This window comes from Lipotes vexillifer, unplaced genomic scaffold, assembly GCF_000442215.2.
Source record: "Lipotes vexillifer unplaced genomic scaffold, Lipotes_vexillifer_v1.1 scaffold168, whole genome shotgun sequence".
Classification (NCBI taxonomy): Eukaryota; Metazoa; Chordata; class Mammalia; order Artiodactyla; family Lipotidae; genus Lipotes; species Lipotes vexillifer.
In genome coordinates, this window is record NW_006773947.1 from 2028741 (window position 1) to 2042643 (window position 13903).

General features: G+C 47.7%; 1 protein-coding gene across 1 annotated transcript in view; it reads left to right on the forward strand.

Annotated features, from left to right (window-relative positions):
* The first annotated feature begins 309 nt into the window (after positions 1-309).
* NPC1 (NPC intracellular cholesterol transporter 1) overlaps positions 310-13903 on the forward strand; it is a 49758-nt gene continuing 36164 nt past the window's right edge. Inside the window, exons 1-3 of the mRNA XM_007448620.1 lie at positions 310-408; positions 11197-11319; positions 12243-12349. Coding sequence (XP_007448682.1) covers positions 310-408; positions 11197-11319; positions 12243-12349 — 329 coding nt within the window. The remainder of the gene's footprint in view (positions 409-11196; positions 11320-12242; positions 12350-13903) is intronic.

Consider the following 13903-nt stretch of genomic DNA (forward strand, 5'->3'; position numbering starts at 1 on the left):
AAGTGCCGAGCTGGGACTGGGGAGGGCGCTGTGGGATCCTGCGGTCGGGTCCCGACTAGCCCCCGCCCTGTCCCACTCCCCCCCCCAGGCCGGCCCCCCCCCCCCCCCCCCCCCCCGCCCCCCCAGCGGCCCCAACCAAAAGTGGGAGGAGCCGACGACGCCTTTGTCCTTCCTGACCTGCGCGCGCAATCAGCCGCAGCTGGCGCTTGTTCCCTCCCTCATCCGGCGCCTGACCCAGACAGACTCGGACACCGAGCGGAGCGTGTCAGCGGATCCTCACCGACGTCTGCAGCCCGGCGCCACGGCAGCATGAGTGCGTGCGGCCCGGTCCTCGGCCTCCTTCTGCTGCTGCTCTGCCCGGCGCAGGTGAGCGGCCGCCGGCGACCCGGACAGGCTGTGGGGGACGTGGTGAGGCCGTGAGGCGGGGAGGGCGGCGGGTTGTGCAGCGGCTCAGGCGCCCCCGGCCCCAGAGAGGACCAGCCGCGGGTCCAGCGGGTCCCGGGGAAGTTGGTCTAGCGATAGAGCCCCTGGAGGTCCCCCCCCAGCTCTCCGGTGCCTTTCTCTGGCCACGCGGTTTTCCCTGTGGTCTGGAAGACGGTAGCAACTGGGGGCTGCTTGTTTGACCTGTTTGGAGCTCCTTTCACCTGTGGTCACCTCGTTTCTGGATTTAGGGTGTGGGGTGAAGAGAGGAGGAAGAACATGGGCAGAGAGGAAATAGGGCTCGTATTATTTAACCTGCCTTTCCCCCCTTAATTCTGCCAGATGCACGCGAATTCTTTGTAAATGTGTTTAGATCTGACCACTTTATTTCTCCTCCTCCCCTAAAGGTGAAGGAGGGAGGGGAGATAAAGTTAGCAATCCGTCAGGCCCCAGATTGGCACAGCCCTAAGTACTTTACAGAAGGCAGCTTGGTCTTCTAAAGAGTGCAAGTTACCTCTTACCCACTTCCTTTACATCTCTAGAAGCTGAGGCCGACAGGTGCACGGGTTAATTGGATTTCGCAATACCAGCCGTGGAGAGGATGGGGCCTGGAACTCCCTGGGTCGGCTTTCCCCTGGTTTGGTAGAAGCCCTGGGCATGAGCGCCTCGCTGCTATTTGTGTGTCTACAGTTTTATCCTTGAAAACTGTGGGTGTCCGGAGGGATGTCTAAGGATTTAGTGCTGACTAAACCAGATCCGGATGGGAATCCCAGGTTCTCGTGCCCACTCATAGGTGTGTCAGTGATGGGGCAGTGAGTCCCAGGGGAAGGTAGATCAAGGGGTTTCCTGCACCAGAAAAAGCTCTCCTGAAATGTCTGCATAGTTCTCAGCAGGGGGGTAGGTGTGGCTGACCCGGGAAGGGCCTCCTGTATGTGCGTGCGGGTGTCGCCAGGGGTGTGGGCTTGTGGAAGAGCACACACCTGGTGGGGAGGGGAGGCAGAGGAAAGCAGGTTTCGGGGAGGTACTTTGGAATGGGGTCAACCGGTAGACCGCCTGCTAGCTCTGTGGCTTTGGGCTCATTACTCTTTCAAGCCTAACTTTTTCTGAAGATAAGCAATTCCCCGTACGATTATTGAGGTCCCTCCATGCATAATGATGTTTGGAGAGATCGCATCACTGTAGTAAAAACTCAAGAAATAGCAGCAGTTATTTGCTTTGAAAATACAGCTATTCAATTTCCCGAGAGTTTTAGGTTAGGATCTAACAGACAGGCTTCACATGGTTAAGTAGCTTTAATTTACCTCAAGGTAGCAGCCGGGGCTGATGGTAAATGAGTGCCTCTCCTCCTAGGACTTTTGGGATAGGTCAGGGGTTGGTCACAAGTTTCTTGCAAAATGCCTGGAAGCCTTGAGAAGGTTTGCAAATATGAACTGGAGACTCTCGTGTTGATATTTTTAAGATTAGCTCCCTCATGTCTGCAGAGGCTTTCAGTACCTGCATTTCCTCTCACCTGAAATGTGATGGGGGGGCCGGCGGTTCCCGCTTTTAGAATTCTCACCAGTGATAAGCAACCCGTCTGGGTTCAGTCTGAGCACCAGTAAAGTTCTGTCATGGAATTGCAGACTAACTGTCCTTCATAAAGTCTGAAATACCTTTGGGGGGTGGGGGATTTTTGCTTTCCTTAACTTCTAAGTTTTACAGGTGATTAAATCACATTACTAAGACTGCGTGGTTTTTAAACCTTGTGCTCATCCAAATAATGTGTGCAGTTTTGAGAAGCAGTACACACCTCTCCTGACTGTAATATTTCTAAGCTTTTTCTTGAGGGACTTGCACCATAATGAGGCCTGGGTAGGAATTAAGCCATTAAAACTGCTTTTCCTGAGGAGATCGGGAATGGGTTAATCTTTCAGCCTGAGAGCATTGGAGAATAACTTTCTGAAACTGGAGCGAATGTGGGTAATCTTCCCCAGTCTCTCCCATTCCTTGATTGCTGTGATCAGTTATTTTACTAACATAAGTAATCAAGGGAATATGAGGCTTTTTATTATTAGCAAGCGGGCAGAACGAAAACGCCTTGCTGAATAGGTCTTTGTATTCCTTCAGTGTTTGTCATATTACCCAGAACAAAGAATCCTCTTTCCTGGGTAACCCTTCCCCTCCCTCCACTCCTCCTAAAAGGGATGCTTTCAGGGGTGTGTTACAGATGACACATTACCTGTGCGGAAGCCTGGAGTGGGCCGTCTCTAACCTGATCTCAGGTGCCTCGTCTGCTCTTTCACCCATAGATCTGTGAAGGGCACCAGCTCTCCAGCCAAATAAACTACTTGCTGTCAAAACCCTGCCCATCTTCCAAGGCCCAGTTCAAAAGTATCTTCATCTGTGACATTGTTATTCTCTTCCCCCAACTAGAATGTCTTCACTTTGAAGTTCTCAATCTTTGTTTAAACTGCTGCAGCACCAGCAGCGTTTACGGCCTGGCACAAGACTTGGAGTTAAAAGACCTGGTGTGCGTCTTGACTCTTCCTCTTACCAGGAGTGATCTTGGGCAAAGGCAGAGTCTCCTTCTCTGTAAAATGGGGTTAACAACTTCGCCTACTTCTCAGGGTGCTTGTGGAAAGACAGAGAAATATTGTTTGAATTGAACTACCGTGCTGCAGGCTCCTTGAGGGCAAGAACTATATTTTACCATCTCCAGCATGGCCTGAATCAACAAATCATTGGGCCTTCATGGATTTGGGTGAGGGGATAAGATCGGTGAGGCATTCAGAGGCTAGTAGAGATCAGAATTGGAATTGCATTTGTTGTCTGGGTGATTGCAAAGATCAACGGTGGCCCGACAGGCTTTCCTTTGCTTGGAACATGCTTGTTATTTTCAGTCTTTAGAATATTTGCTTTGGCAAGAAAACTTTAAAACACACACACACACACACACACACACACCCAAAAAACCCCTGCTCTCTCTGATGCAAGTGTGCTCTTGGGGGATTTGAGAGGGAATCTTTAGAATTGGGCCATGGAGGAACTCAAATTACCATCATTCAGTAATTTCATAAATGTGAAGTGAGTGCAGTGTAGGATAAAATAGTAGATCGAAAGAATCACCTAGTCAGAAAGTGGTCTGTCTACAAACTGTAAAGTGCTATGTTAAAGTTAGTAGTTACTATCCCTGTCTTGTTCATAGTTGATGGGAGGACGAGTGGATACACAAAAAAATTACAATGCAAAGAAAAGTGTCCTGTAATAAAGGGATAGAATGTGATGGGGAGTCCATTTTTGAGCTGAGTGTTGGAGGGTGAATTAATGCTTACGAGGCAGATGAAAGGAAAACTGGAGAAAATAGGGGGGAAAGTTACCCAATTGTTACTAAAACCCATTAAACTGTACACTTCAATGGTGAATTTATGGTATGTAAATTATCTCAATATTTTTAAATGGCATCCTGGATTACAAGAGACTAAGGAAAAAGGAATTACCTAATTTTTGCATAGTACTCCATTGCGATGACACCTCTGGTCTTGTTTTAACCTCCCAAGACTCCTTAAGCTAGGTGTGATGCTGTTTTTCCCGTTTTACAGATGTGGATATTAAGGCTGAAGTTTGTCTCAAGGTCATAGTTGATAAATGGCAGACTGGGGCTTGAGCCACTGTCTTCTGACTTCCGGGCTCTACTTTATTCAAATTCAGAATATTGTTGCCAGGTTATTCATATTTAGCAAGCTCTGTTGAATGGGTGTTTAGCAGATGTTCTACTTGGCCAGTAACATTCAAGGCATGTTGCTGGCTCCAGTTTGGCTTCTCCAAAAGCCTGTGATAGATCAGGGGTGGATTTAGCCTACTGGCCTGACCCTTGGTTCAAATTGTCACGTTGTGTGAACATTCCTTAGGAAAAAACCTGCGGACAGTATACACCCCCATCCACTTTCATGGTTTTGATTTAGCCTTGTGGCTTTTGGATTATTTTTCAAACTCGTGAGTGCGGGAGCTCAGAAATGTCTAAGACTAACTAATAGAGTGACCTTGGGCAAGTCAGTTAAACTGCAAGCTGGAGCGGTTATCTGTAAAGTGAAGATTGGCTGAGGCCATCTAACTCGAAAAATATATCTAAAATACCCATCTAAAGGCGTGCCTGGTGCTCACACAAATTATCCTTTGTTATGTGGATATGTTTACCCCAGGTTGGCTGTAAAACAGAGTTCCAGAGAATTCCGTCAATAAAAGAGCAGACCAGCCTCCACCCCAAATGTCCTGTCATATTTGTTTGGTCTGCACACCTGACCCCAAAGGACACAGCAGGCAGCTTAATCTCTGGACAGGATTCTCTGGGCCACTGCCTCCTGGGTTATCCTGACTGGCCAGGCCAGCCCCTTAACTCCACCCCTTGCCAGAGCTGCAGCTGGGTGTGTCTCCAGATTCCATCGTGAGCTTTACTCATCCAGGACAGCAGCAGAGGTGAGGGGCCCAGGCCCTGCACTGCATCTGCATGGAATGGCCAGGTACAGGCCTGGGGCTGAGGACAGTCACTGGTCCTGAGAAAGTGAGTCAGGACTTGACAGCTGCCTAGAGTTGTATGGAAATGGTAGTCATTAGTCCTGCAGGTGAACAAGGCTGTGTGGAAAGAGGAACACCTGTGTAGGATGATAGTAGAGGGGACAGCCCATCCCTAGCACATTGTCACAATCTAAGGATACGTCCATGTACAAACTGAGCTGAAGTTGAACAGTGCAGCAGCTGGTGGGGTGGGTATGGGGGTGAATAGGAGAGAGAATGCTTAACTTGGCATTCAAAATCTTGTTTCTCATTACTGGTTTTGTCACTTACGAGCCATGTGACCTCAGAGAATCCTCTCTGAGCTCCAGTTTCCTTACTTGTAAAATTCTGTGATACTACTACTCCATGGGGGTATCTGAGAAATAAACGAGGCAATGAGGGAGAAATCACTCAACTTTGTGCCTGGCACTCAGTTGTTGTTCATTAAGCATTTGAACGTGAGTTAATATTCACCCTGGAGTATAGAATTCTGTTGCTGATGTTCAGAGCTTCTCCATGTGGTAAGATGTGCTTTCAGGGAGCTCCCAATTAGAGTCTGTTTAGCAGCTGCTAGAGTTGCTGACTCGTAGCAGAAGGGGCATTTTTTTTTTTTTTGAACTTTCCTGAACTATTCCTATTATTATTGAAAGGTGCTTCCCTGTGCAGTCATATATCCAATAATTAAACTCTAGAGCATGTTGTGAAATAACCATATGGCCTAACCTTTAAAAGCAGAGATAGCCTAGGCTTGTAACTACTAAATTCTGGGTTAAAGCCAAAACAACTTCTTACATAATCCAGTCAAGCTCCTTTAACTCATCTTGTACGTTTTGATAGTTTCTGAATGAGTGAACACTGGATGAGATACTATAGAAAATTTCAAAGGAAGTATAACACCTGGGCTCTGCCCTTTAGGATTCTGTGGCCTTACAGGGCATTCAAGACAGAGGCAAGAAAATACTCTTGCAACCTCTGCCTTCATGCACAACTTTGTGATACTCATAAATTCTCCTTGATCTTAGAGCAGGAGCCAGCAAATTATGACCTGGCTAGAGCCTGTAGTTGTGGATAGTTTTCTTGGGACACACCCACGCCCATCTTTTACCCATTGTCTGTGGTTACTTTTGAGCTACAGCAGACAAGGTTGAGTATGTAGCACAGAGACCTTAGGGCCCACAAACCTATCATATTTAATATTTGGTTCTCTAAGGAAAAGTTTATCCACTGCGTCCTGGTGGATCCCCAGGGGAGCTTGTGGAATGTAAGTCACAGAGAAATGGTTCGCCTGAGCTCTGGGTGCAGGACACCTGCTGACTCAAGCAGTGAGGATGGATGCCCGTGAGCACCAGCCAGGTGCTGCCTGGGGCCAACCTGCCTCTGCCCCAGGACAGCTCACCCGACGGGGGAGCACCATGACCAGATCCAGGTGATAGGAGTCAGAGTTAAATTTAGTAGAGGCAGTGAGTCTTGGGTGAGGCTTGTAAAAAGGGAGGCCGTTCCAAGATGGGGGGGACTGAAATGTGTGGAGAAAACAAGGGACAGCAGACAAGGGCGGACCTTGGGAACCCTGATAAATACAGTTAGAGGCAGTTCAGGTAGAGTCAACAGCCAGTCACGGAAGGTAGTAGAGATTATGTAAAAGTTACTGCATTTGTGTGTGTTTGCGTGGATATATCTCTACAGGTTTGCCTGTGGGAGGGAATTGAAAGTCCGGAAGACCTAGATCTAATAAGTTAGCATTGGTTAAATCTGAGGAATGAGGTGGCAGTGGAGAGGTAAGGGGGAGCTTCCAATGTTATCTCATATACACCTGTAATGTTTGAATATTTGTGATGTGTGAGTGCTCTGTAATTAAGGAAAATAAAATCTGCACTCATTTAACATTTTAGGAATCGGTCAAATGTTTAAATGCTTAAATAAGACAGTTCTTGTGGTCATGAATAGCTCTGTAAGACTGGTCGGTGCCCATGAGATGAACTGTGAAGAATGATCATTCTTTGAACTTGTCCCCCCTGACCCCAAGTGGAGCTTTGGCAACACCTGTTATTAGAGACTCTGGCTGTGTCACATGACACTCAGACCCATGGTGTTTCAACTGACGGTCACCCTTCTCTGTTTAATCTCAGTATAACCAAGAACGTGCTGTCTGCAGTCCTTGCCACTGGGCTTTTCTCTTACATGGTGAAGGGCATCCGAGCTCATGTTTTGTGATAAAATACACATAAAATCGACCATTTTAAGTTAAAGTACAGTTCAGGGACATTAGGTACAACACATGTTGTGCAACTACCACCACCGTCTATCTCTAGAGCTGAGCTCACATGCAGTCTGGTGCCCTTTGGGCTCTGTCAGACCTCTAGCCTTGGTGGGTTTATTTCACTATTGGGCAGGATATGTCCTTCCCCAGGTGAGTATCATTGGTGTGAAGTCAGCACCGGTTGTTCTTGTATCAGAGTAAAGGCAGCTTTCACCCAGACACATTGCTTCCCTGAGAAAGGAAGTACGTGGCCTGTACCTGAGCCCTTGATTGCTCGGCGTGCCCTTAGTCTTGGTGTCGGCTTGTGCTGCCCTGACATCCCAGGAAATCTTCCAGAGATCTTGAGGTGAGCTGATGTCTTCGCTGATAGAGTCCGACCGCTGGGCCGTGGCGCTTTGGAGCCTGGAAACCCCAGTTGTTCGGATGTCAGCTAGGTTCTTGACAGGTTGCATAGATGAGCTCGGCCTAGTCAGTGGTCCGCTGAGGAGTGACCCTCGTGCAGCATAAGGAGTAAGAGCTCCAGCTTCCAAACCAGCCAGGCCTTGGGTTGGGTCTGGCTCTGCCATTCTCAGATGTGGCCTCAGATGGGTCACTTTACCTGTGTAACCCTCAGTTTCCTCATATGTGAAATGGTGTTATTTTAGTGCCAGCCTCACAGATCTGCTGCGGGATTGAGGTGACAGGGGCACCCTTATCCAGTGCCTGGGCGCCGTGGGCATGGTGTACCCCCATGGGAGCAGACCACGTGGTGGGAGGTGATGAGGTGGACAGAGGATGGCTGTGGGCTCACAGGGAAGGGGTCGGGGGGGAAGGGGTGAGGGAGGCTGCACTGGCGAGGCTTCCCGGGAGGTTGGTGGGAAAGGTACCTGGGCCTGAGCCCCTGATGAAGAGGGCCTGGCGATGGAGGAAAGAAAGACTGGTTTCCTTTTGAGCACCTGGGCTGTGCAGCAGGTGGTTGGAGGTGCAGCTGGAGAGGAGTTGGGGGTGGTCTGACTGAGCAGGAGGGTGAAATGGAGCAGCCTTCATGGGCAGGAGCAGGTGAAGGGACCAACGCAGAGATTAGGCTGAACACGTGGGTGAGGAGGAAGCCAGGTAGCGGAGGTCCCCAGGGGCGCTCGGCACCAGCGGGGCCTGCGGTTGAAGGAGATGCTCGGTTGAAGGAGATGCTCGGGTTTCAGCTGTAGGTGAGCCGTGAGCCGAGGGGAGGCGGGGGTGGGGGGGGGGGGGAAATTGGCCATAAAAATATATGACTTCAGTTTATGGTTTTATGTTCAACGAATGTAACATCAAAATAGACATAAAAAGCACTAAGCAGTGGTAGCTAGCCTCCTGAAAGACATGTCCTTGTCCAGGCCCCTCCCTCATTATATCGGGGGTGGGGGTGGGGAGAGACTCGAGGTGGGGAAGAGGCCTCCCCACCTGTGCAGCCATGTGAGTGGGTGCACAGGTGCACAGGCCTCCACAAGGGATGGGTGATGGACCCCCTTGAGGGAGGACCTTAATTATAGGGTTGATTATATCTTATTGAGAGTCTGTTTCTGGAACTAGAATGTTCTGGTTTGAATCCTGGCTCTGCTGCTTTGGGACAAGTTATTTAGCCTCTCTGCCTCTGTTTGCTCATCTGTAAATTGGGCATAATAGCACCTCCCAGGACTTCCCTGGCGGTCCAGTGGTTAAGACTCTGCGCTTCCACTGCAGAGAGTGCGGGTTCCATCCCTGGTTGGGGAACTAGGATCACGCATGCCGCGCGGTGTGGCCAAAAAAAAAACTTCCCTCGTGCATTTGTTGTAAGGATTCATTGGGTTAATATGTAAGAACAGTTAAAACAGTGCCTGGCACACAGCGGGTGGCCTGTGAGTACCTTTGGGCCCCCTCCGGTTCATGCTTCTTTAGGTAGGTGACTTGGGAAAGCAAACCTAAGAGCAATGACTCAAGCCCAGTTTTTTCCTGGCCCCAGAGAAACCACGAGCAGTTTATTTTCTTCAGGTCTTTGGATCCTCTTTGGTGAGGTCCCAAACAGTTGGAAGACATTAAGAATAATTCCTTCCGTTTGAGTGGTAGTGCTTTCTAGTTTCCTAAGCACTTCCTCCTTTATTCCCGCATTCAGTGTTCACACCAGAGCTGTGACGTGAGCGGGGTTATGAGTGCAGTTCACAGGTGGGAGACTCCTGCTCTTCTCAGCCAGGTTACCTGCTTCAGGTGCAGCCGGGCTCAACATTTATTGAGGAACCCAGGAATCCTGATCTCCTGCCCCTCAAGCTCAACCCTCAGCCCTTCCTCCCTACCCACCCCACCCCCTGCCCCATCTCTTCTACTTGGTGGGTGGAAACAACTTTGCTTTGAAACAAATGGTGTAGATTATAAAGGATGATCTTGTAAATAGGGACCAAACAGCATTGGGTCATCTTTTATTTTCCCACAGAGTGCTAAGTGCTGAGGAAGGGGAACTTAGACTCCAGATGTCCGTCCTGTTAGTCATGCCAGAGTTGCGTTTTTATGACTGGATTCCTGCCACTCCTGTGGGTGACGTGCCAGAGTGCCCCCTGGCCGGGACCTGCTTGCCCTGTTGGTCTGTTGAGAATTCTGTGAGGGGGAGTCCAAGGGACTGGTCCCTTGTATGTATCCCTTGTATGTAAATTACGGGTCAGTATCAGCAGTTGTCACCCCTCCTTAGCTTATTTGCCTTTTCAAACTTCAGTAGATGGCTAATGACCTTTTAGTGGGAAACCCAGAGTTTTGGAAAGAGCAATACTTTCTCTAGATTCGCTAGGTTTATGGACATATTTGTGAGTCTTTTTCTATAGAAGTGGTGGAATTTTGCAACTTCTTGCCAGAGGTTTGGGATATGGCATTGTTAAATGCTTGTTGCTTCCTCATTTGTATAATTTCCCTTCCTTGTGGTCTAAACATATGACTTTCAATGAAACAAGGTGGGGTAAGTCATAATTTCTGTTTTAAAATATCTGAATAATGAATTCAGAGACAAGTCATTTGGGCCCTTAGATTTCCTCTCAACACCCCTCAACCTCCTGCCTGTTTTTCCTTTCATGTTTTCAAGGCCTGTTGTGGATTTGTGTCTTGATGCCGGCGACCAACACAGCCCAGCTTAACTCCTTGCAGTGTGCGGCCCATGTGCCACTGCCCCTGGAGAGAATTCACTCTCTTGCTTCTATGCCGATTTTTTTTAAATGGCTTTTCCACCAGGTATCTTGGGATCCATGGTTGCTTCTCAGCAGTCCCTGTTTTCCCTGCACGATAGCTGATTGCAAGGTCATGCCGGCCGTGACCCTGGCCAGCTTGGTGGAGCTCGGTGGCCTTGCTGATGGGATGAGTCACATGGTGCCCTCCTCCCCCCAGCCCCACTGTCGTGTGACTCACGAGGGGAATAGGACTGGCTGAGAAATCTTTACACAAGAGGTTTTATATTTTTAAGATTCTGAGGGGATTTTCCTTAAAGTGAGCACATTTCTTGCCTCTTACTTAAATCTCGAGGACAAGGTATTCATTCTTCTCCTTACGGTCTTTTCTTCACATTACTCATGGTGCTGATATTAATTAACCTTAACAGATACGCAAATGATCTTTCATTATTTAGACCTGACACAGTTCCTTATACAGATGTGCAAAAATAGAGCCTTAGTAATCATAGACTCACATACTATCTTGCTTTCTTCTGCACTGATTGTTAGTGACTCTTATGTGGAACTGTAGCTTCCTCTTATTAATAAATAATCTAGCAGGAAGTAGAAATCGTGTAAATAAGGAATTTCTATTACCTGCTTCACTGACTGACTTGACAAGTCCATTTTGGTCTATTTTAATTAATATTTGTCAAAATGTTAAACTAACCAGTGCCTCTTGCTGTTACTTGGCTTTGCAGGTAACCTTGGAAGCTTCTGTGAATGGGGCTTGAGTGGGTGCCCTTTGCTGTTGAACCTTGTGTTATCCCTGAGGCCCTAATGAAGCGAGTTTTGGGTTGACTTTTGTAGGTATTTTCACAGTCCTGTGTTTGGTATGGAGAGTGTGGAATTGCATCTGGAGATAAGAGGTACAATTGCCGATATTCTGGGCTACCAAAGCCGTTGCCAGAGGACGGCTATGACCTGGTGCTGGTGAGTCAGTTGTCTTGGGCGTTGGGAACACAAAATGCTAATCAGAGATCCTCTGCAATTATACCTTAAATATTACCGTGGGGTGGGGATAGAGATGAAATGAATGGGCTTTTCTTATCCCAAACTCTTACCTGTAGCACAAAGAAGATAACATAACTACAGAGGTGTAATTTTGGGGGGCTGACTATACCTTGCTCATAAAGTTTCCCATTATCAGGTTACTACTTAGGGACTGATCTTGGTACCTCAGATGTTGCTTTAGCAGCTTCTTCAAAATACACTCAAAGTTAACTCTTTTTGTTCCTAGATTTCAGGGCTTGAGTGGACAAGGCTGCTAAGTGGCTGTGACTCCCTTGTCCTCTGTTCACTTTAGTGATTCCTCCGGTTTCCACCAAGAGCCTATGAACTTTGGCTGCTACCAGGAATCTGTTTCCTGTTGTCTCTTTCACCATCCCTGATACACAGGGATATTAGAAAAGAACTGGAAAAATCCAGGTGGAAAGACTGGTCTTAGAGGCTGCAGTTGACACAATAGCGGGGCACCTGGACTTACTCCTTTCATCAGAATTGTTAAAGGCACTTGACATTCCCTGGAGTGACTGATGGAAAGAGTAAATAACATTCTGGTTAACCTTCACCAAATAACCTAAAAAGAGGTAAAATGATTGTCAGGGGAGGAAAGTGAGCTTCCCAATTAGAAAAAAAAAATTAAAATGCCTCTACTGCCTCTACTTTTGTGAATCCCTAGTTATAAACAGTAAATCTGATAGCCTTTTAAAAGAATTCTGCAAGCACTTTGCATATAGGTGTCTCACCCTTGTGTACCTGAAAAGGGCGATATGAATAAAATGGTCTTATATTTGAGGAATGCTTGTCCTTATTTAACTGTGCTCCTCTGATGTCCATGCTTTCTCACCCGAAAGGAACTCTGTCCAGCGTTCTTCTTTGGCAACGTCAGTCTTTGCTGTGATGTTCAGCAGCTTCGGACACTGAAAGACAAACTGCAGCTGCCTCTGCAGTTTCTGTCCAGGTGGGTTGACCGCCGGGCATGCAGGAAAAATAGGTTTAAAAGTTAGTTCTTGTTTTAAGAATGCTATCTTATGACTTCTTAGAAATAAACGGTAACTTCTGATAAAGTAATAATTATCAGACTCAGTTCTGTAAAATGTTAAACATTCAGAGTTGCTACTTGGTTTTCCTCTGAGGTGTCTTCATCCCAAGGGGGACCTGCACTGGGGTCTGGGTCCTTTCAGACTTGAGGCCCTTCGTGCTGTGGGGAGGAGAGGGGTTCCTGCCCATTTCTCTGACCCGAGACCCCTCCTCCGTGCAGTCCTCTGCATTGCCTCCCTCCCCTGCTTTGTGCGTGGTTCTCTCTTCCTGTGGTGACCCAGGCCTTGGTAGAGCCGGCCTTTGGTAACTGCTCAAAGCTTGTTTTGGCAGAGTCGGCTGGTTTTGTCAAAATTAGTGTGCGGTCCAGTGTGTTCTGTGTGACCGGGGCAGTGAAAAGGGCTTCGTAATACATGTTCTCTAAGCTTACCCAGCAGTTCTCGAATGTGCAGAAGAACGAACTGATGGTGGTCTTTAGAACAGCACATTGAGCACCCTGATAAAGGCGGATGGGAAGGGCCTGTGCTTCTCTATGCAGGTGTCACTGCAGGTGACAGGGCACAAGTCAGTATCCACTAGGAAACCTTGCTTCTTCTCAGATTTTCAATCGGCAATATAGAGTGGAGAACCATCTGTAAATTGTTCTCTGAGGGCAACAAACAATATAATAGATCAGAAAATTGAGACTCTAATCAGGCCAGCTTATCTTGTGGAAGGAAGCCTGGTGGATGTTGCTGTGGCCAGATTGGAGCTGTCAGTTAGCCAAAACACGTTTATCTAGCACCTGCTCTACGTGAGGTATTATGGGCGTAAACATCGAAGGATAACCAAGTTTTCCCCGTGTTGTCAGAAGTAGCAAAGCTTTATTTATAACAGCAAACAGTGAGATGCTAATATGGAATACTATGCAGCTGTCCAAACTGATGATTGTAGAGATTAAATGGAGTAACATAGAGGCTTGTAATTTATGGAAAGTAGTAGAAAACTGTGCACCCCAAGAGCGAATTCTGTTTGAATGGTGTAATTGTCGTTCCTGTTTGTCACAGTAAAGCACGGAACTCCTGAAAGCAAGTCAGTGTGGGTGTCTGCTCCTTCACTAGACCAGAGGCTTTGAGGGCTGGGACCACACCTTCCTTGTTCTGTGTCACGTGTGGTCATCTGGATGGGTTCAGAATAGAGAGCAATCCTGATTGGTTTTGTTGCAAGAATGCAAGTCTGATGAAGCAATAGCTTTTACAGATAACGGTGAACCAAAGAGGAGAGAGAGGTCTTCTGCCACATAACTGGTCAACATTAGAAGCTTAAACTTTGAACCTGGAAGACAGCAGACAGTTGTGGTTCTTAAGAATACCCAGGGGCTTCTGAAATGCATGCAGCCAGAGGACACCACTGCTGTTCTCTTTATCTTCTCATGTCACGGGGAAATCCTCTTGTGTTTAGAGAGAGCCTAGGATTATCTGGGGATCGGAAGGGAGCC